At 43.3% G+C, this 19,310-nt stretch overlaps 2 protein-coding genes across 2 annotated transcripts in view; one reads left to right on the top strand and one right to left on the bottom strand.

Annotated features, from left to right (window-relative positions):
• Nucleotides 1-1,051: 1,051 nt before the first annotated feature.
• On the top strand, nt 1,052-14,513 carry LOC108236268 (ADP-ribosylation factor-binding protein GGA1). The gene is made up of 17 exons (XM_017416814.3): nt 1,052-1,126; nt 1,704-1,788; nt 2,600-2,675; nt 2,751-2,849; nt 3,608-3,731; nt 4,226-4,326; nt 5,032-5,112; nt 5,904-6,041; nt 7,074-7,155; nt 7,224-7,334; nt 7,421-7,573; nt 7,665-7,708; nt 8,328-8,509; nt 8,651-8,889; nt 10,122-10,291; nt 11,264-11,374; nt 12,110-14,513. The coding sequence occupies exons 1-17, from the start codon at nt 1,081-1,083 to the stop codon at nt 12,218-12,220; spliced, it is 1,953 nt and encodes a 650-aa protein (XP_017272303.1). The 5' UTR covers nt 1,052-1,080; the 3' UTR covers nt 12,221-14,513.
• si:dkey-156n14.5 (probable ATP-dependent RNA helicase DDX17) overlaps nt 14,128-19,310 on the bottom strand; it is an 8,735-nt gene continuing 3,552 nt past the window's right edge. Inside the window, exons 7-13 of the mRNA XM_017416992.3 lie at nt 18,822-18,982; nt 18,531-18,703; nt 18,327-18,437; nt 18,162-18,223; nt 17,690-17,749; nt 15,637-15,870; nt 14,128-15,234 (exon numbers count right to left, since the gene is read on the bottom strand). Of these exons, the coding sequence (XP_017272481.1) occupies nt 14,711-15,234; nt 15,637-15,870; nt 17,690-17,749; nt 18,162-18,223; nt 18,327-18,437; nt 18,531-18,703; nt 18,822-18,982 (1,325 nt within the window). The 3' untranslated portion in view covers nt 14,128-14,710. The remainder of the gene's footprint in view (nt 15,235-15,636; nt 15,871-17,689; nt 17,750-18,161; nt 18,224-18,326; nt 18,438-18,530; nt 18,704-18,821; nt 18,983-19,310) is intronic.

The raw sequence follows: 19,310 nt of genomic DNA, 5'->3' as shown, positions 1-19,310 counted from the left end.
TTATTGCTTGTTTGTTTGTTTTGTTTATTTTGGCCGCTTGTTTAAAGGGGAAATTAAAAGTGTTTTAAAGCTTGAACATAAAAGGTTCTCTGATGCTCACTTCATTTCCTCTCAAAAACATTACCTCTCAAATAAACAAGTTTGTTTCAGATAATAATGTTCAGATTCATACTCTGATGATCACCAGGACTGTCATGGCCGATAAAACCATGTGCATAACAACAGAGTTGGGAACGTGGAACACTGAGAATTGATCACCTCCAGATTGTTGTCATGACTTCAGTACACAACACTAAAAATCAACATAAAGACGAGAGGAGAGAGCTAATGTTGCTAACTTGAAGCTAACCCAATGCAAATCAAATGTTTATATTTTTTCATCAGTAACAAACTGATCTCAGGCTGTCAGCACCTCAGATCGTTTAATGGCAGCGTGCGTTCACGTCACATTTGAAGGAAAACTTCCTGTTTCTCGTCTCCTTCTCTGTGGCGATGTTCTCCTCTACATTTGCCTTTCTTTTAAAATTAAAAATAGATGGTAGAAGGATCCTGTGTTTTTGGCGTAAAGCCGGTCCACTGCGGTAATGAGGGTCAGAGCGGTGCTTCTCTTCGAAGTGGTCCGAACTTAAGTTCTGATGGTAATTTCCACATCGGAGCTCATGGATCCAAATCTGAGGAAGGTTTTTTATCTTTCGGGAAGCCAAAAAAATTAAACTCCGATGGTATTTTGTGGCCGGTTCGAACAATTAATTCCAACAAACCGAACTATATTGTACCGGTATTCATCCACTCACTGATGAATGGCTGAACCTCAGCAGTTCTGAGGACGTCACGCCTCAATGCTCGGTAATAAAAAAAAAAATAGTATATATTTTTTTACATTTTAATTTACAATAAGCATATTTTATGATTTTCTTTCAACTGATCTTGGCTTCTAAACACTTTTCAGTTCAGCTTTAAGTCCCGGCCTGAGAGAGGTATGTTTATTTTTGTCCCTTTTGGCCCTCCATACAAGTTCTGTTCACGCGATATGTTGAAAGAGTCACGTGATCGGAGCCACTCTGTAAAGAATTAGGAAAGATGGCGGCGGCGCCTTCCGCTGAGACCAGCCTGCAGTCTCTCATCAGTAAGTCATTACGTTAGAAAACCTGACGAAATTTTTTATTTATTTATTTTTTTGTTTAAAAAAGGAACAAAAACCGAAACGTTTCTTTACGCAAATACGTCGAGCCCAGGACGTATAAAATGGCGCCGAGTGTTCCGCTGTCGTTGACAACTTTCTCCACAGTGAAATAATGTTTTGTTTTAAAAATCAGTGAATGAAAAAAGTAAAATGCTAAATAAACAAATAAACAAATAACAGGTTGACAAACCCGGCACTGATCTTAGCGCTGCTATGTGATTTGATTCAGGGGTCTCGTTTTCAGTATGACAACCTGAAATTTGTAAAAGAAATACTCAGGTAAAAAATTTAAATAAACTGGATGCTAAATCAGGAAGCTAACTACTTCCTTCCTGAAGGAGCAGCAGAAGCTAACGTGAAGAACTTCTGCTTGTAATTTAATAAAAACATTTGCATGAAACCACAGAATGTCACAAACTCTGCTGAAATAAACCAACGAAGAAGAACTGTCTCAGCCTCGTCCACCTGCCATTAAAACAGAGATAATTATTAATGTTTTTATTTTTATTTTCCCACACAGACAGTACCACCAATCCTCTGAATAAGGAGCCAGACTGGGACAGCATCAGGGGCTTCTGTGACCAGCTTGACCATGAACCAGATGGGTAAAAACTGACAGCTGTTTTTTATTTTATTTTATTATAACTTATTGGTTTTTACAGGTTTAGTTTATTACCACCAACCACCGAAGCACGGGCTGTAATGTTTGTCTGTCTGTCAGCAAAATATCTCGTCAGGACGGATTTTAATCAAACTCATGTGAAGTGATAATTAAACAAACATCTACAGCTAGAGTGGACTGAATTAAAGATGGCTGCCGCAGCCAGCTAGCTGAGAGTCATTCACAGCACACTTCCGGGATCAGTCCTGTGTCTGTTAGCGAAATATCTCACCAGCCAGTGGGCGGATTTTAATAAAACGTGCAGGAGGCGATCGTTTGACGCACAGCTACATATTGATTATCCCGATTAAAGATGGCTGCCGCAGCCAACTCACATCAGACCATGCACTTTTCGGTTTCAGTGCTGTCAGTTTGACATGTATCTCAATGAAACGTGGTGTGGTAGTAGCTGAGAGTCATTCACAACACACTCGCCGAACTTTTGCGTCGACTGTTGGAGCCTGTTAGCAAAATATCTCGTCCACCAACAGGTGGATTTTAGTAAAACACTTCTTTGGAGTCCTTCCAACTCAAGATGGCCACCAGAGCTGACTGTCGTTGGCTACAGCCCGGTCGATTTTACAGAAACTGAGGTAAAATTCGACGTGGTAGTAGCTGAGAGTCGTTCACAACACGAGATGATGTTAGTTTAAAATGTTGGCGGCGTTTAAATCGTTGGTTCAGATTTGGAGTCTCAATGGTTGCTTTACGTCTTCAGGCCGCTTGAACGTTTTCTGTTTCTGTCTGTTCGTCAGGCCTCAGCTTGCCACCAGACTTCTGGCTCACAAAATCCAGTCTCCCCAGGAGTGGGAGGCCATGCAGGCGCTGATGGTAAGAGGCTCGCCCTCCGGCAGGTCCGCATGTCGTTTCCTGCGAAGGCACAGACGAACTTTGTCCCGTTCCCAGGTCCTGGAGACGTGCATGCAGAACTGTGGGAAGAGGTTCCACGGCGAGGTGGGAAAGTTTCGCTTCATTAACGAGCTCATCAAGGTGGTCTCACCCAAGGTAAGAACCGCCGCTTCGGGTCCAGTCCGGTCGAAACCTGATACCCATGAGAATGTTTTTAATGTTCTGGTTAGAAGACCTTCGGAAAGCAGCAACGCTGTCATTCATTCACAAAACAGGAAGGAATCCATGTCGCTCGCCAAAATAAGAGAAACAACAGAGTTGTAGCCATTTTAAAACACTTAAAATCCCTAAATTTTCTCAAAAAAACAACAGTGCGCCTTATAATCCGTAGCACCTTATATATGTAAGAAGTCGTGATGTTTTAGTCCGACTTTTGGAAACTACAAAGCCGCGCTGCTTGCAGCATTAAGGCTCAGTTAGAGTTGCGCGGGGCTCCGCCCACAGACCTGAGCGAGTGTTGGAGGCGTTTATCCTTCCGTGAGTTTTGACCCGTTTCATTATCTTTGTGATGTCTCATAGAGATGCTGATACAGGCAAACCAGCTCCGCTAGAGCACCAAAATCCTCCATTTTGAATGGAGCGCGGTGTGTACGGTCCAAGGCAAGTTACAAAAATTGGGAGGCAACGATCCGCCTTATATTTCGGTGCACTTTATATATGACAAAAGTTCAAAAATGGACCATTCCTTGACAGTGCATCTCATAATCCACTGCGCCCTGTAGTGTGAAAAGTAGTATCATTTACAACAAATGAAGTGACCTCGCCTCGGGTCAAAGAAGACTCTCTTCCTTCAGAAACGTTTATTTGTCAGAAAGGAAGTTGCTCTTCTTGATGCTTCTCCCCCGACTCTGCAGTATTTAGGGAGCCGGGCTCCGGAGGCCGTGAAGAAGAAGGTTTTAGAGATGCTGTACAGCTGGACTGTGAGGTTTCCAGACGAGACCAAGATCGCCGAAGCTTATCAGATGCTGAAGAAACAGGGTGAGCGCCTCACACACGTGGGTTCGACATTTAAATGGCGTGAACGACTTTGGAAGTTTTATTTTTGTCTTTATTGTTACCTGTGTGGAGGTTTACCACACAGAAGCTTTTAGTTCCCTTTCTTTAGCTGATAATGTTCTCGGTTCTCAGTGGTTTCTCTCCCAGCGTCGTGTATTTAGTCCCGTTTCTGCTTTTTAGCAGAAGCATGACGACGACATCGTGGGTCATGTGCAGTTGAATCTCTCATAAATGGACTTTACCCGGAAATAATCGGCTGTCAGCAGATATAAACGAGTCGTAGCTCAGACTTAATTTCTGTCAAATAAAACGTTTTTGTCTCGTTGTGTTTGGGTTAGTTTCAAAGCATTCCAAACCGGAGGTGTCTTTTATTTTGAAATTCATCTGCTTGCTTTGTAAATGCGTTGAAGAGAATCTGGACTGTTGATGGGTTGTTGTTTTTTTTAAACGTGTGATTAACTGATTGTCGTTTCCAGGCATTGTGAAGCAAGATCCTGTGCTTCCTGATGAGAAGCCGCTGCCGCCGCCTCTTCCCAGGACTAAAAGCGCCATCTTTGAGGATGAGGAGAAGTCCAAGGTTGGTCTGAGGAGCAAGAACCACATCCAGTAGGCTTGCATTCTGCAGATACAAGATGAAAGACGACAAAGGCGGAGCGATGGTGTCGTGTCGTAAATGAAACCCAGAAATTAATCTTTAGAAGCTCGTCTACAGCTTTGGTAGCCAACGCCATCCAAGAGGGCCACCTAAGCGACCTTAGCAAACACAAAAACAACCACAACTCAGCCGTTTGTACAGACATAGAGCTCAGATTTCCTGTGGTAGTAGCTGAGAGTGATCCTCAACACATACTTTGGGCACTGCACATCGTGCGTTATTTTTTAATTAAAACATTGCCAATAACTTTTGGCGTCGGCCCTGTTTGTCGGCAAAATGTCTCATGACCCAGTGGGTAGATCTTAATGCACATGTGTCAAACTCAAGGTCCGTGGGCCAGAAATGGCCCTCGTTCCAGTTATTCTCGGCTGGCGAGATATTTTTGATGTATTGGAGCTAGCCTCGCCAACCCCAGACACATCGAGTCTCATAAAATAATCTTTAAAATCTGATCTTCTTGTCTTGGACTAATGTCATTTGTGTATCTATACAAATAATTTGACGTAAACCTTAAAACTATAGTCCATTTATATGTTTTTAAATAAATATTAGCTGAGACTGGCCCTCGACTGGGACCACGGTTTTAATTTTGGCCTCTTCCGCTTTCCGCCCATCCTGTTTTCGCAGACGCTGTCCCGCTTGTTGAAGAGCACCCACCCCGATGATTTAAGAGCAGCAAACAAGCTCATTAAGGAAATGGTTCAGGAGGTGAGCCGCTGTGTTTACAGCGCGTGTGTGTGTGTGTTAGCTTTCTTGGCTGTAGCGACCTAAAGTTGAATATTTATGACTTGAAGCAAACAAACATAATTAGGCTCAGATCTTTAAATATTGTTGACGTTTACAGTCTCTGTAGTTTCTGCTTTTTGACTTTTTTTACACCAAAAGTGATCAGAAAAGTTAAAAATGTGCAAACAAATCTTAAACCTGAAGGGTTTGAACTTTTGGTCGAGTAAAAGCTGTTTTTTGTGCCAGAGATTAATGGTAAACAAAATGATCATTTGGAAATATGTCATGGTTATTTTTTAATAATTGAAACCACTTTAATTTATTTAATCTTTTCTTTGTTTTATGGAAAAAAAGATCATTTTTTTTGGTAATAAAATACAAAGAAAACTAATGAATAATCCCAATAAATCTCAGAAAACAAGGTGATGGCATCAAACTGCCACAAAGACTCGTGTCTGTAATGAATTAATTTGTCTGTCGTCAGCTTTATTTATTCAGTGACCTTTATTTTGAAAGGACATGTCCTAATCTGATACACTGGAGTCACTGCGTACGCCATTACCCTTAATAATTGGCTGTTTTTTTGTCCTGAATGCATCAACAGTTTCCCTTTTTCATCCGTTCTTATTAAAAATATCGATTTATCTGTGATATCTGTTTCACCTTCTGCATCATTTCTGCCACATTTGGAGCCATTTTGAGTTCATGACCTCTCTAGCTTCATGTCAGTGCTGTTGGTTGTAACGAGGTCGTCGCGTCTCGCCTTTTCTCAGGATCAGAAGCGGGTGGAGAAAGTGTCGAAGCGAGTGAACGCCATCCAGGAGGTGAAGGAGAGCGTCAGCCTGCTGAGCCAGCTGCTGGAGGGGTTCAGCCCGGAGAGCTGCTCCTCGAGCAACCAGGAGCTCGTTAAGGTTCGGAAAGCTTGACGCCGCAAAAACATTGTGTTCTTTCACGGGCTGATGGTCGAGGCTCGCTGACGGGCTGGAATAGATTTTACACGAGTGTTTAAAACAAAAAAAGTTTATTTTTTCATGTGGGGCTTCATCACCTCTTCTTATCAGTTTGCTCAGCTCTGACTTCATGCTGCTGCGTTACTATGTGACTTAAAAAAAAGAAAAAAAACTTTACGGCACATTTTATGCATTTTTATGCAACTGTCCTAAAATTGGACGTATTATGGTTTGTCGTTGTCCGTCCGTCAGTGGACGGCTTCTTGTCCAAGCTCTAAATTTATAACTCTTTAACACAGAAATGTCAAACTGACAGCTGGACTAATCGTGGGTCGGGGTGATCCCTATTGATTTTAAGGTCAAAGTCAACAAGTGGACCCTTTGTGAAAGTCTTTGTCCTTGAGCTCTAACTCTACAATCATGAAATGTAGGAGTGTCAAACTGCACAGCTGGACTCTGCATGGGTTGGGGTTGATCCCTATTGATTTTGAGGTCACAGGGTCAAAGGTCAAGGTCACAATTGAACCCTTTGTAACGGCCTTGTTCTTGCTCTAACTCTACAATCGTGTAACGTTGGAGTGTCAAACTGCACAGCTGGACCCGTCGTTGGTCAGAGATGATCCCCATTGATTTCAAGGTCACAGGGTCAAAGGTCAAGATCGCAGGTGACCCCTTTGTGAAAACCTTGTCTGTGCTGCAGCTCTAAACAGATACTCAGGATTGTTGTGTGAAGGAATTATGTTTTAGGTTGTAATAATGTATTCTGTACCGTTGGCGGTACGCTTGTTTTACTCTCGCCGTAGTTTCAGGAAAAGCTTCGGTTCGCTGCACCAGATGTTAAAGTGGTTTCTGTGACAGTTGCAGATTTGAGTAATCACAGTGAACATTCAATATGGCCGCTAGTTGGCGAACGGCGTAATGGGGGCATCTCGAACCCGTCTCGAAGCCTAAATGTGTGGTTTTTAACTTTAAAACTTTGATTTTTGTTTTCAGGATCTTTACCAGCGCTGTGAAAAGATGAGGCCCACTCTGTTCAGATTGGCGAGCGACACTGAAGACAACGATGAAGCTTTAGGTGAGTTTGGGTTTGACGTTGGGGTTGGAAATCCACGGAGGCGTTTCTGACCCGTTTCTTCCTCGCAGCGGACATCCTGCAGGCCAATGACAGCTTGACGCAGGTCATCAATCTGTACAGGAAGCTGGTGAAGGGTGAGGAGGTGACAAAAGATGGCGTTGCTGGGTCCTCACTACCAGGTGAAGCTTTCTGCTTTCCTCCTGAGGGATGAAGAGTAACTCCACATTAATTGGTGCCTAATTTAATTTCATTCATATCTCTACAGACTCCAAGTTCGGCAGCAGTTCAGCTCTTGTAGATCTAGAAGGACTTAATGTTTCGGCCAAGACAGAAACGTCGAACTCAAACGTTTCCGTCCTGCAGGTTCTGACTCAGAACGTGGGACTGAACCTTTTAGACGATGAACTCATGTCTCTGGGTAAAAAAAAAGAAGATATTTTCAAGAGTTTCAGTGTTATAAGCTGCGGAAACTGTCAATAATTTAATCTAAATGTTTTTGATCCTTTTAGGATTGAATGTAATGGAAAACTGTGACTCCAGCAGCATTTCTCAGGTGGGATGTAGGATCAGGACGTACGTGTTTGTATTAAAACAAGTTATAAAATAAGCTTTATTCATATATAAGAATCAGATTAAAACGATCATTCCTTGTAATTTATGTCACCTGCTGCCTTGCATGCCAAGGCTTTAAGCTAAAATCTTAAATCTGTTTAATATCTATAAAACTGACTGAGTTACAGCCGTTTTTATTTTGCTAAGAGTTATTAGGTGCGGCGGACATCTTGAATTGAGTTGAATCCCAAAGTTTATTAGTTGTAGATGTTCATCTGGTGATTAGTTCTGGGAGTTTGATTAAAATCCAACATTTTTTCAAGTTAGATTGGACGGGATACGACTAGTTGCAGGAAAAAATGCACGTTAATGGGGCAATTTTTACCAGTTTTTGAAAATCATGTCCCATTTTTGTGTTCACGGCTCGCAAACCTGTGTGCTAGGCCACGCAGATAATTTTAACACCCACCTGGTGTTCAGAGGTGGACGTTTGTGGTGAAACGCCTACAGCGATGGGATTCTTTGACACGGAAACGTTTTGAACCTTCGCCACACGAACGCTCACGCTGCAAACGTTTCACAACGTTTTCAGAGAGTCTAACTCCCCGTTCTGTTCTCAGACGCTCAGTGTGGCTGAACCCTCGGCTCCAGCTGCGGCGTTACAACCAGCCGTGGTCCAAACACCGCACCCTCCACCCTCCTCCGCCTCCGCTGCTCCTCCCAAAGCCATGGAGGAGCTGGACTTGTTGGGGAAAACGCTGTTACAGCAGTCTCTACCTCCAGAGAGCCAGCAGGTGAAATGGTGAGCGGGAATACAAAAACGTTGCCAGATGAAGTGAAACCGGTGACGTGAAACGCACCGCAGCGGGGTTTTTGTTTGGTAAAAGAACTGCATGTTGACTGTTTCTGCTTCATCAGCTGCTTTTTTTCTTTCTGCACGCAGGGATAAACTCCAGCCTCAGTCTAAGGTCCCTTTGCGAGACCTTCAAACTAAATCCGGCTCCGGCTCTAGGCCCGGTCCGCCGCCTGGTTCTGAGCCGCCGTCCAGCCTCCCGTCAGATCCGCCTGACACCATCGTCCTCTCCGGTCTTAGTGTCACAGAGAGAAGCTCATCAGCTGCTGATCCTTACGACAGCATCTCGCTGACGGACGTCTCTGTGCCTCTGGAGTCCATCAAACCCAGTAAGGACAAACGGAGCGGAGCAAAAAGAAGCTGAGAAACATGAAACTGTGTCTGAACGGTGCAGGTTACAGGTTTACCGTTTTCTCAAAAACTAATTTCACTACAGGCTTTAAAAAAAACAACATTTTAATCGTTTGGTTTTCACATATTGTCAAAAACTTTGAGTTGTCTTTTTGAAAGTTACTCAAGATTAACTGTAACTTTATAACTTTTCAAACACAACCCAAAATGCTGAACATCGTAAAAAACAACAAAAAAGCATGGCTGCGAAACAGAGCTAAATATACAATAGATTTATAAAAATACTGAGAAAACCAGGTGTCATTTTCAGTCAAATATGGAGCAAAACGATTAGAAACTGATTAAAAATAAACTCCACTGAATTTCGGTGTTTAGGACACTCAGTGTTTCCTGTTTAGAGAATAATAAATGTTTAGTTTAAAAGAAAAGATATAAGTGAAACTGTTGAATGAAATTATTATATTACTGGAGTCTTAAATACTGAGCGCGATGCTGTTTGTTGAAGTAAGAATTAAACTTTGTTTTATCAAATGTTTGGTCAAAATTCAACAAAATGTTTAAAAATAGACAGAAAACCAACAAAATAAACTAAAATATTTTGGCTTTTTTGTGAATGAAATCACTGTTTTTGATCTTTACAGCTTTTTTTCCTCATCTTTCCTATTAAATACAGTTTTTAAAGAGCCATAAATGTAAATGAGTCTTAAAATTTAAGACAAAAGATAAAATTATTCACTTTCTTTCATCTGGTTGTTGGTTAATTAGCACCTGAATGTTTCAAAAGCCCAAAATATTTCCCTGCCTGAATCTTTTATTAAAATCAGATCCATATTTCTGTTTTCCTCTTTGTCATAAAAATCTGCATGTCAGTAAAACGGAATATTTTGATGCTTTATGCAAAAAAAACAAAAACCAAAAGTACTTTTGAGAACAGCTACAGTCAGAAACAAAGTCTGGATAAAATCGAAGCTGCATTATAAACACATTTCAGCTGATTATGGGGTGTTAGGAGGCTGGGCACACAGCGGATTCAGCTCAGGTTTAATCGTGTTTTCTCACTGCTTTAATCTGTGATAATGTGGAAAAATCATTGATTCCTGTCACACATTTAAATGAACTTGCCAAAGGTTTAAGCGTATGTTGTGATTTGTGCTGACTGAGGTAAAAAAAGTGTTGTTTTGTTTTAATAATTTAATGTCTTACGTTTCAGGCAGCTTGTTACCGGTGATTGTATTTGACAAACACAGCCTCCGAGTTTTGTTCACCTTTGCACGCGACTGTCCTCCATCCAGACCTGACGTTCTGGTGGTGATCATCTCCATGCTGTCCTCGGCCCCCATCCCCGTCACAAACATCCGCTTCCAGGCAGCTGTGCCCAAAGTAGGTGCAGGTTTTTTGTTTTTGTTGGGGTTTTTTTTTAACGCTGTATGTCAATTATGTGACCCGTGCTGCCAAAATGAGCCGGCGTGGACATGAGCTGCAGCGAAAATAAGATCCCGGTGATTAAAAACGGCAAATAATCTCCCTGATCTACCGTTAAGTCTGAGTTTTCTAACAGCCATGTCTTCAGAGTTTTCTGCTGGTAATCAGAACTGGTGACAGATCGGTGACGCCATCTTGTTGTGACTCACTTCGCCAGCGCAGGTCACAGATGTTGACTTCCACATCGAGCTAAAACTGTAATAAATGGTGGCGGGCGATAATGTAACTCCCTCTGCGTTCATTTGTCTGCTTGTTAGCAAAATATCTCACGACTATTGTATGGTTTTTAATGAAACTTTCAGAAAGTCATTATTAGATGAGCATCTGAAACTTACTGGAGTCGACCTAATTCAAGATGGCTGCCTCTGCTAATCCACCTCAAACACAAAGATGGCTCCAACTCAGTCCGTTTCACAGATACGGAGCTAAAATTCGGCGCGGTAGTCGCAGAGAGTCATGCCCATCACACCTGTTAGAGCCAACCCTGTCTGTCTGTTAGCGAAATATCTCCTGACCCGCTGGATCGACTTCAGCGAGACTTACCAAGCCGTGACTTCCTGTATCTACGACTCGTTACCGTCACAAGTCAGCCCAACTCAAGATGGCCGCTCCAACAGATTACACGAGATATTTGTTTAAAACTTGAGCTTTCAAGGCAGCAGGTGAAACTAGAAACAATTAACATCCCTTAACGAAGGAATAAATAAAAATGAAATAAGAACAGTGTCGCTGTATTAAAAGAAGAATTTAATTTTCCATTAATCGCACGTCTATGGTAACCTTAAAGTCTGTTTTTACACCCGGCCCGTTCCTGTCACCACACACCGCGGGCTTCAGAGTGACGTCGGCTCGTTTCATTCGTGTTTCCAGGTGATGAAGGTGAAGCTGCAGCCGCCCTCCTGCACCGAGCTCCCAGCCTTCAACCCCATCCTGCCTCCGGCCGTCGTCACACAGATCCTGCTGCTGGCCAACCCTCACAAGGTACTCCACAGCTGTGGTTCCCACTCCTGGTCCTGGAGGAATGCCATCCTGCGCGTTTTCCTCGTTTCCCTGCTCTTCAGCAGCTCTTCTGTGTCCGCAGAAGCCTGTTAGTCCCTCATTCATTCAGATCAGGCGTCACAGCCGGGAAACGACTAAAACCTGCAGGATGGTGTTCCTCCAGGACCACTGCCCCACAGACAGATGGTTGTAGATGGTTGTAGATGACAGACATGAACGCTGAGCGCTGGAAGACTTTGCTGACATTTGCTGAAGAAGCTGAAACTGGTTTAAAGTTTTAATAAAAACAGGAGCTAAAAGGAGCACAGCGGTAGCTAAATTATAAAAGAAGTAAAAGCTAAAACTAGCAGAAAATTAGCTTAAAGCTACAGTGGCAGTTTAACAAAAGGCTGGCTAACAGAACACAAACAAAAATGGAGCAAAAATCTGAAGCAGATTTTTAAAAAAAATGTTTGAAGGAACTGAAGAGATCTGAATGAGTTGATATCAGAAAAATATTTTCAAATAAAGTTAAATATTTAAAAAAAAAGTAAAAGTCCTAAAAACAACCTTCACGCTGAACGCAGAAATGTTACAATTGCAGTAAAACGTTTAAAATATATAATAATAAAACAGTTGTCTTTGCAGAAATTGAGTTTTTCTCGTCTTGATGTTTCAGATCCAACATGGTGGATTTAATCTAGAGTTTGTTTCTGTTTTGTTTTGTTTTTTTTCCAGGAAAAAGTGCGTTTGCGCTACAAACTAACGTTCAAGCTGGGGGACAAATTTCATGACGAATCCGGCGACGTCGACGAGTTCCCGCCTCCGAACTCGTGGGGGAACCTGTAGTTGGAGAAGGACCCTCACCTGACCCCTCCATCTTCCTTTTTGTCGCCCGTCAGCGCCGGCTGACGCCCGGCGACTCGACAAAGAGGTTTCCGAACTCGGACAGACACGAGAGCAGCCGCGGAGTCCAGTTTACCTTGTGCCTTCTTCGTCCTCGTTGCTGATTTGAGCGTCTTCTTCCTTTCCTCCTCCTCCTCCCCCCCGCCAGCAGTCAGCCCAGAGCATTTATTCGAGGAAACAAGTTGAGGCTTCAGAAGCTCGGTGCGGTTGTCGTCCCACGGTACGTGAATCACCAGCTGGTTGTTTAAACTTCGCCACAGAACCGGCTGCACTTAAGGGCCGTCGCTGTTCACACGTCCGGCTGAAAATCCAACAATCCCACCAAAACTAAATGTTTTGTTCTTGTTTCACGATTTTTGTACAATTAGAATGAATTTCCTGTCAAACCGTCGAGATTGACGCCTGATTATATTCTCAACCTGCTGAGAAAGCTCTTCTTAGATCAGATAATTAAAACTACTTATTCGTTTACTTGTTCTGCACAAAAAGGAACTGAAATGAAGAATTGATCTGAAAGGTTTCGCTCTGGGAGCGCTCAGAACGGACCGGATGTTTTTGGGTTTGATTATTAATGTCACTGAAGGTTTCCTTTTATTCAGTCGGCACGCTGAATGCTGGGAAATTTGTCCTTATTTATATTTGTGCTTTTCTCTCATCAGAGCACCTGAGCTCCTCTTTAAATGTAACTTTTATTTCTGCACTTTTTCTCCGTCTTCGTGATTATAATTTCTTCGTCTCGGTTCGAACTCGTATGCACTAATTTTATGTTTTGCACAAGTAATCGTTCCCCCTTCGGTCGGCGGGTTTCCTGTCGTTTTGTTTCACTACTGATTGACCCAAAGAGGAGCGTCTCGCGGCGTCCCGCGTTCACGTCACCTGGTTTGATTCTGCCACATGTGCCTGAGGTTTGAGTTTTCTTTTTGTTTTTTGCTCTGTACATATATATACGTGTACAAACGACTTGATTTTTGTTTTCATATGTTTGCGTTTTTGTCTGGAGAGACTCGTCAGATGCTGTTAAATGATCTTTATAATGTCCACAGATGTTAATAGCAGAGGTCTTTGAGGAGATTAAAATAAAAAGGATATTTGGAAAAAGGCGGACTCTGCTTGAGGTGGAAAAACAAAAAGAAATATGCTGGGAAACCAGTGGGTTTTATTTGATTCTTACAATAATTACTGAGTCTTCTTGACTCTGCTGTACAGTTAAGTGTTAAAAGTCTCATATTAAACTGATTAGACAATAAATTTATCTTTATCTGCTACAAACTATCTCTGAAGCCTTTAATGGTACTCATTCCTGTTGAAGTTTTTTATTTTAGCTGTTTTTGACACCGAAGTACCAACACTGACTGAATGTACAACCGAGCAAATAACAGATGAAGGAAATAAAAAAGTAGCGTTTGTTTTGGTGTTGGGGTGACCAGCGGCAAATATTTAGGTTTTATGTGACACAAATTAAGTTTTGTGAGGATCATGTGATCTCTTATTTTAAACATTTTAAATTATCTCCCATTTCTTTTTATTTTTTTTCCAAAGAGACGTTTTAGAAGCAAAGAACGAGAAAAATCACTGTTGGTTTAAAACCTTAGCACAGCGCTCCAGATCCAGATGTTATTTCTGCTGTTAATGTGTTCAAATAAGAACAGAAAGAAAAACTAAACTCAGATTTTAAATAGTGTCGATTCGGGGCCGACAGCTTGGCTGAAAACATGGGGCACATTTGTAAAACGGGGCAGAAAAAAGGAGAGTCGTTAAATTGACCAAATATTCTAACATAAATACCTAAAATATTCAGATATACGGCACTTCTTTGCTGTTATCGTGCAGTACAAATCAGACAAGACGTGTTCAGACTTCAATCGTTTATTTAAGAAAACACTGTAAAAAGAACAGTAAGTGACAAAACAAGCTTTTTTTTTTAATAGAAACTTCATTTTGACAAGCAGCACGACAGGAAACAGAAGCATGCGTGACTGAATGACTCAAACTACAACAAAGCCTTAAAAAACGAATCTAAACGTGGTCAAAGGATATTTAAACTAAAGACTCGAGCTGGTATCCATCAGCTAAAATACGTAACAAAGAAAACAAGTCTAAACGTGGACGAAGCTCAGGAGAGGCTGGAATGTGACTGTATCGATTTTTTAAAAGATTTGTTTTTCTTGTAGACCTAAAATAATTTGTTCTAACTCGATCTTAACACGACTGACAGCTGAAATTTATATTTTACAGCCGATTGTTGTAAAAAAAAGAAGAAAAGAAACCTTCATGGTGCACGGCTGCAGGGTGAGAATCTGGGAAACGATTCGTTCATTTTCCACATTATTAATCTGAAACCCCGCCCCCTCGTTGGATGTGACGCCGTTTAGACTTGGTAAAAACAGTCAGACACACAAAGCCTCGCAGGTTGACCTGGCGCCCGTCCGCCCGTTACTTCCGGGGCGGCTGTGGGCCCGGGGGAGGAGGAGGCGGAGAGGAGAACGGGTATGGAGGCTGCCCCATGAAGCCCATGAGCGGCGGCTGAGGCGGGGCGAACTGCTGAGCCATCAGAGGCTGCGGACCTCCTGATGGAGGAGGAGGAGGCGCCTGATTAAACTGACCCTGCTGCTGCTGCTGCTGCTGGCCGGGCTGATCCTGGCCGCCACCGCCGGGCTGGCCCCCTCCACTGCGGGAGTTGTAGCCCCCACCGCCGCTGCTGCTGCTGTTGTTGTTGTTGTAGCTCTGGTACTGGTCCGAACCCGAGTCGTAGTTGTTCCTGTGGTCCCGGCTTCTGTCCCTGTAGGAGGAGGACGAGGAGCGGTCTTCGTTGCGGCTGTTGCGGTTGTCGCGGCTGAAGCCACCGCGGCTGTCTTTGCCACCTCCACCGCCGCCAGAGCGCATGCGGCGGTCGCACTCTTCCTGATACATCAGATTTGGGTTGTTGGAGCTGCCGCCACGGTAACGCATTCTGCCCCCTGCGTAAAAAAACAAACGCAAACAGGTAACTTTTCAGATCTCCACACAGGCGGACAACCTTCTGGGCTGGAGGGGAGAGACCTGATGAGATGAGATTTTTAGAAAAAAAAAATTTTTTGCCACAAACTCGACTGACTGGCCTCTCTCCTGAATCTTTAAGAAAAAGGCAAGAAACCACTGTGTGAACTCTACGTTTGCAGGACCGGCTGACTGACGCCACGCCGGTCCTCGTTCTCAACATTTTCTGCCTGAAACGATCGAAGTGGAACATCTTCGGTGGTATTCTCACGCTCACGACAACCTGACAGTTTCCAACCCGACGAGAAATCCCGCAGCGTTTTATTCTCGCGACATCTTGTTCTCCCCCCGCCCCGGAAAAGGAGCGATGTAATCTTTCTTACCGCCTCCTCCTCCGCGGCCCGAGTCCACCAGCTGAAGCAGTTTAGGATTGATGGCTTGCCGAGCTTCCTCCAGAACCCGGACCAGATCCCGGGCCTGCCGCAGGTTTCCCGGGGTGAAGAAGGTGTAAGCCGTGCCCTTATTGGTACTGCGGGCCGTACGTCCGATACGATGGACGTAATCCTCGGAGGAGCTCGGATAGTCATAGTTGATGACGAACTTTACATCTTCCACGTCTTTAGAGCGCGGTGGGAAGAAAGAAAGACGGGAGTTTCAGACGGGGAAATGTTTCTTTTTTAAATTTAATGTGTTTTGAGAATTTTTACAAATATTGCAATGAAGTATGAATGAATTTAATTATTAGGAAGATGTCTAACAAAAAATAAGAGTGACTTACCTGCTTTATCAGACAAAAATCCACACATCCAAAGATTCATTTCAGTTTAACACCTTGACTATTCAGTAAGGCTTCAAAGTGTTATACTCACTCGATTTGGAGCAAGCATGACATTGATTTGAAGCCTTTATGATCTTCACAACATTATGATCACAGGTCGAAATGTAAAAGGAAAAGGAGTCTGTTTCTCATTACAGAAGACGTGGGGCTCTGACAGCACTGCTGATCAATAAGTCTCCCATCTCCCCTCCATCATGACAGAAGAAAGCCATTTTATCATCTCTTACATGTGCTATGATTATAAATTGTTTGTTTGTTTTTGGAAAATAAGCACAGAGGCAGTACCTGACTGTATGGTGAGCTCGTGGAGGAGTTAAGGCAAAGGGGTGCTTGCGGTACTTACCCCCTTCAAGTTGTTTTTACAAATGTAGTCAGTCCCCCCTGATCAGTCCTGGTTCAAAGGGAGGGGGTGAGGGAGAGGGAGACAGGGTTCATCCCTCACCTTCTGCTCACACCAGCAACGTCAGACGGGAGCAGAACCGTTAAACCCCAAGAGACACCCACACATTGGCTGGTTCTGTTGCTCTCTCGTCGCATTGCAGGACCCTCCTCGGACTCTGGCCAGGACTGGATCCAGACGAGCCCGTCTAATTCTCTCCCCCCCTGTCTGTCTGCTCTTTGGATCGATGGGCAGACATACAGGAACCTCAGGCTGCTCCCAAGGGAAGGCTCGCTGGATTGGGTTTGCAAACTGATAATAACGGGCCGTGGGGAGGGGGTGGGGATCTTATTTACCGAAGAGCAAGAGGGGCGGTTAACCCCCCTCCCCAGAAACTAAGAGCTTGTACTTTAACATGACTGAGGGGGCAGAGACAGCAGCGCAGACTGTTACAGCTGCCGTGTGCTGCCAAACCCTGAGAGGAGAAGAGGGGAAAAGAGAACAAGGATATAGTCATAGAAATTTTGACAAATTAAGAAATTTTGACAAATTAAGACACTTTACTTATCCCCCCTTCTCAGTTTTCTACCAACAGATTAGATGTGAAATTAGTCAGAATTTTCTTCTTGACGCCTTTGAGGACATGACACCACTCATCGTCTACACATAAAACCACAGCTAAGTTTATATTTTACCCAAATAAAAATAGGTAACACAAGCAACATGTGTGAATTTGTGCTGACACTGCATAGGAGACATAAAAAAAGGTGCGCGGGAGGTTCAGCCCCACACACCCCCCTCTCAGGCAGCGTGCCAAAGAGCCCAGCTTGAAGGAAGCTTTGAAACTGCGGTAACAAGAAACAGACTATAAACCTGGTGGATCAGAGGGTCCCAAACCTGCAACCGGGATGCAAAGGCCTCTCAGACTTACACGTGTGGCCGGTCGTTATTTAAGTCACTGATTGCACCTTCTGTGTACCTTCACACATCTGGCCAATAGTTTGACTTTACAGAGTTCCAGTTAATGAAATATGTATCTAAACTCCAACTACATCTCACAGAAAGACAACTCTTCAGAAACGCACACGCTGTCTTCAACCTGTAGTAATGTACCAGTAAATAACTGCATCGACTGGGAAGATTGTTTACTTATAATTACAGTTATCTGCAAAAATGAAATAAATTACAAAGCGCTAATAGCATGAGTACAGAGACATACCCAGACCACGAGAGGCAACATCGGTTGCAATCAGAATGGGGGCTTTGCCGCTTCTGAATTCTGTGAAGATAAATAAAATATATTAAAAACAAATCATCAGACAGATGATAAGAAAACATAGAAGCTTTTAAAGTGTGAGACAGGCTCCAGCGTAGCTCCGAACAGGTCGGCAGGTGTAAAATCAGAATTACCGTATTTTCCGCACTATAGGGCACACAGGATTATAAGACGCTCTGTCAATGAATGGTCCATTTTTTAACTTTTGTCATATATAAGGAGCATGAAGCGAAACAAAACAGCCCCTCGTCTTTTCAGAGAACACTGCACCGACGTAAGCGTCAAGTATAAACGCCTCCACCGCTTGCTCTGGTCCGTCTGAAGTGTCTGAATACTGACTTGTTTTGTAAATAAAGTAATTAATGTGCCAACTAGCTGAAGTGTGGAAGTTAAAATGGCGTTCATGTATTCTGACCTGTAAGCACCCAGTCTCTTTCTGGTTGGCTCTTGTCTCCATGGATACACATGGCTGGCCACCTATCAAACAAATCCACATTAAAGACGTCGAGCTCACGGTGTCACGTAATCGCACAACTCTTTACACGAACAGACACGACAATAATAGGCAGAAATCTTTCACCCGTCGCGTCTCATCCTCCGAGTAAGATCGTCACATCGTTTCTTGGTCTCCACGAAGATGATGGTTTTGTTCTCCTTCTCTGCCATTATCTCCTCCATCAGCTGAATAAGTCTAACAAAGAGAAACCAAACACTTTAATTGAGCTGTGTAAAAGGAGCTGCCGGTGTTCTGTGGCGCAACGATTTTCCCGCTGGTTGTTCTTACTTGTTGTCCTTTTCGGTCTCCATGCAGACATCGACGATCTGCAGGATGTTGTGGTTTGCGCTGAGCTCCAGAGCACCGATATTAATCTGGATGTATTCCCTCAGGAAGTCCTCAGCGAGCTGCCGGACCTCCTTCGGCCATGTTGCGCTCCACATAAGAGTCTGTCTGTCAGGCTAACGGTCAGAGTGAGAGAGGAGGACTTAATTTATCTTAACAGAAGAAAACAGAATCGACATTTTAATGTGAGGATAACTACTCTAAAACAAAACAGCCACCGAGCCGCAGTCCTACCCTGATTTGTTCAACTATTTTGCGAATCTGCGGTTCAAAGCCCATGTCCAGCATGCGGTCGGCCTCATCCAGAACTAAGTAGGTGCAGCGGCGCAGGTTGGTCTTTCCAGCCTCCAAGAAGTCAATAAGGCGACCAGGTGTGGCGATGCAGATCTCAACGCCTTCGATTATACGCGATCACCATGTAAAAAAGAACAAGACACAGGTGATACTGAGCACTGAGGTTTGGTTATGTTTGAAGCATTAGGAATCCTGTGGTTACTGTGTAATACTGAGCATATGGCCACACATCCTGAGGCTCAACAGTAAAAAAAAAAAAAAAAATCTTTTAACTCCTGTCTGTACCCACCCCTTTCTTTCTTTCAAATGTCTTTTTATTAATTTTTACAACAAATTTACAAATATGCCACAGAACTTCAACCCACAAACAAATCCCCAGACAGCAGACACATCCACATCAAACAACCACACAAAACAAACAAAAAAAAA

Source organism: Kryptolebias marmoratus, linkage group LG3, assembly GCF_001649575.2.
Source record: "Kryptolebias marmoratus isolate JLee-2015 linkage group LG3, ASM164957v2, whole genome shotgun sequence".
Classification (NCBI taxonomy): Eukaryota; Metazoa; Chordata; class Actinopteri; order Cyprinodontiformes; family Rivulidae; genus Kryptolebias; species Kryptolebias marmoratus.
This window is presented reverse-complemented; position numbering and strand designations above follow the sequence as displayed.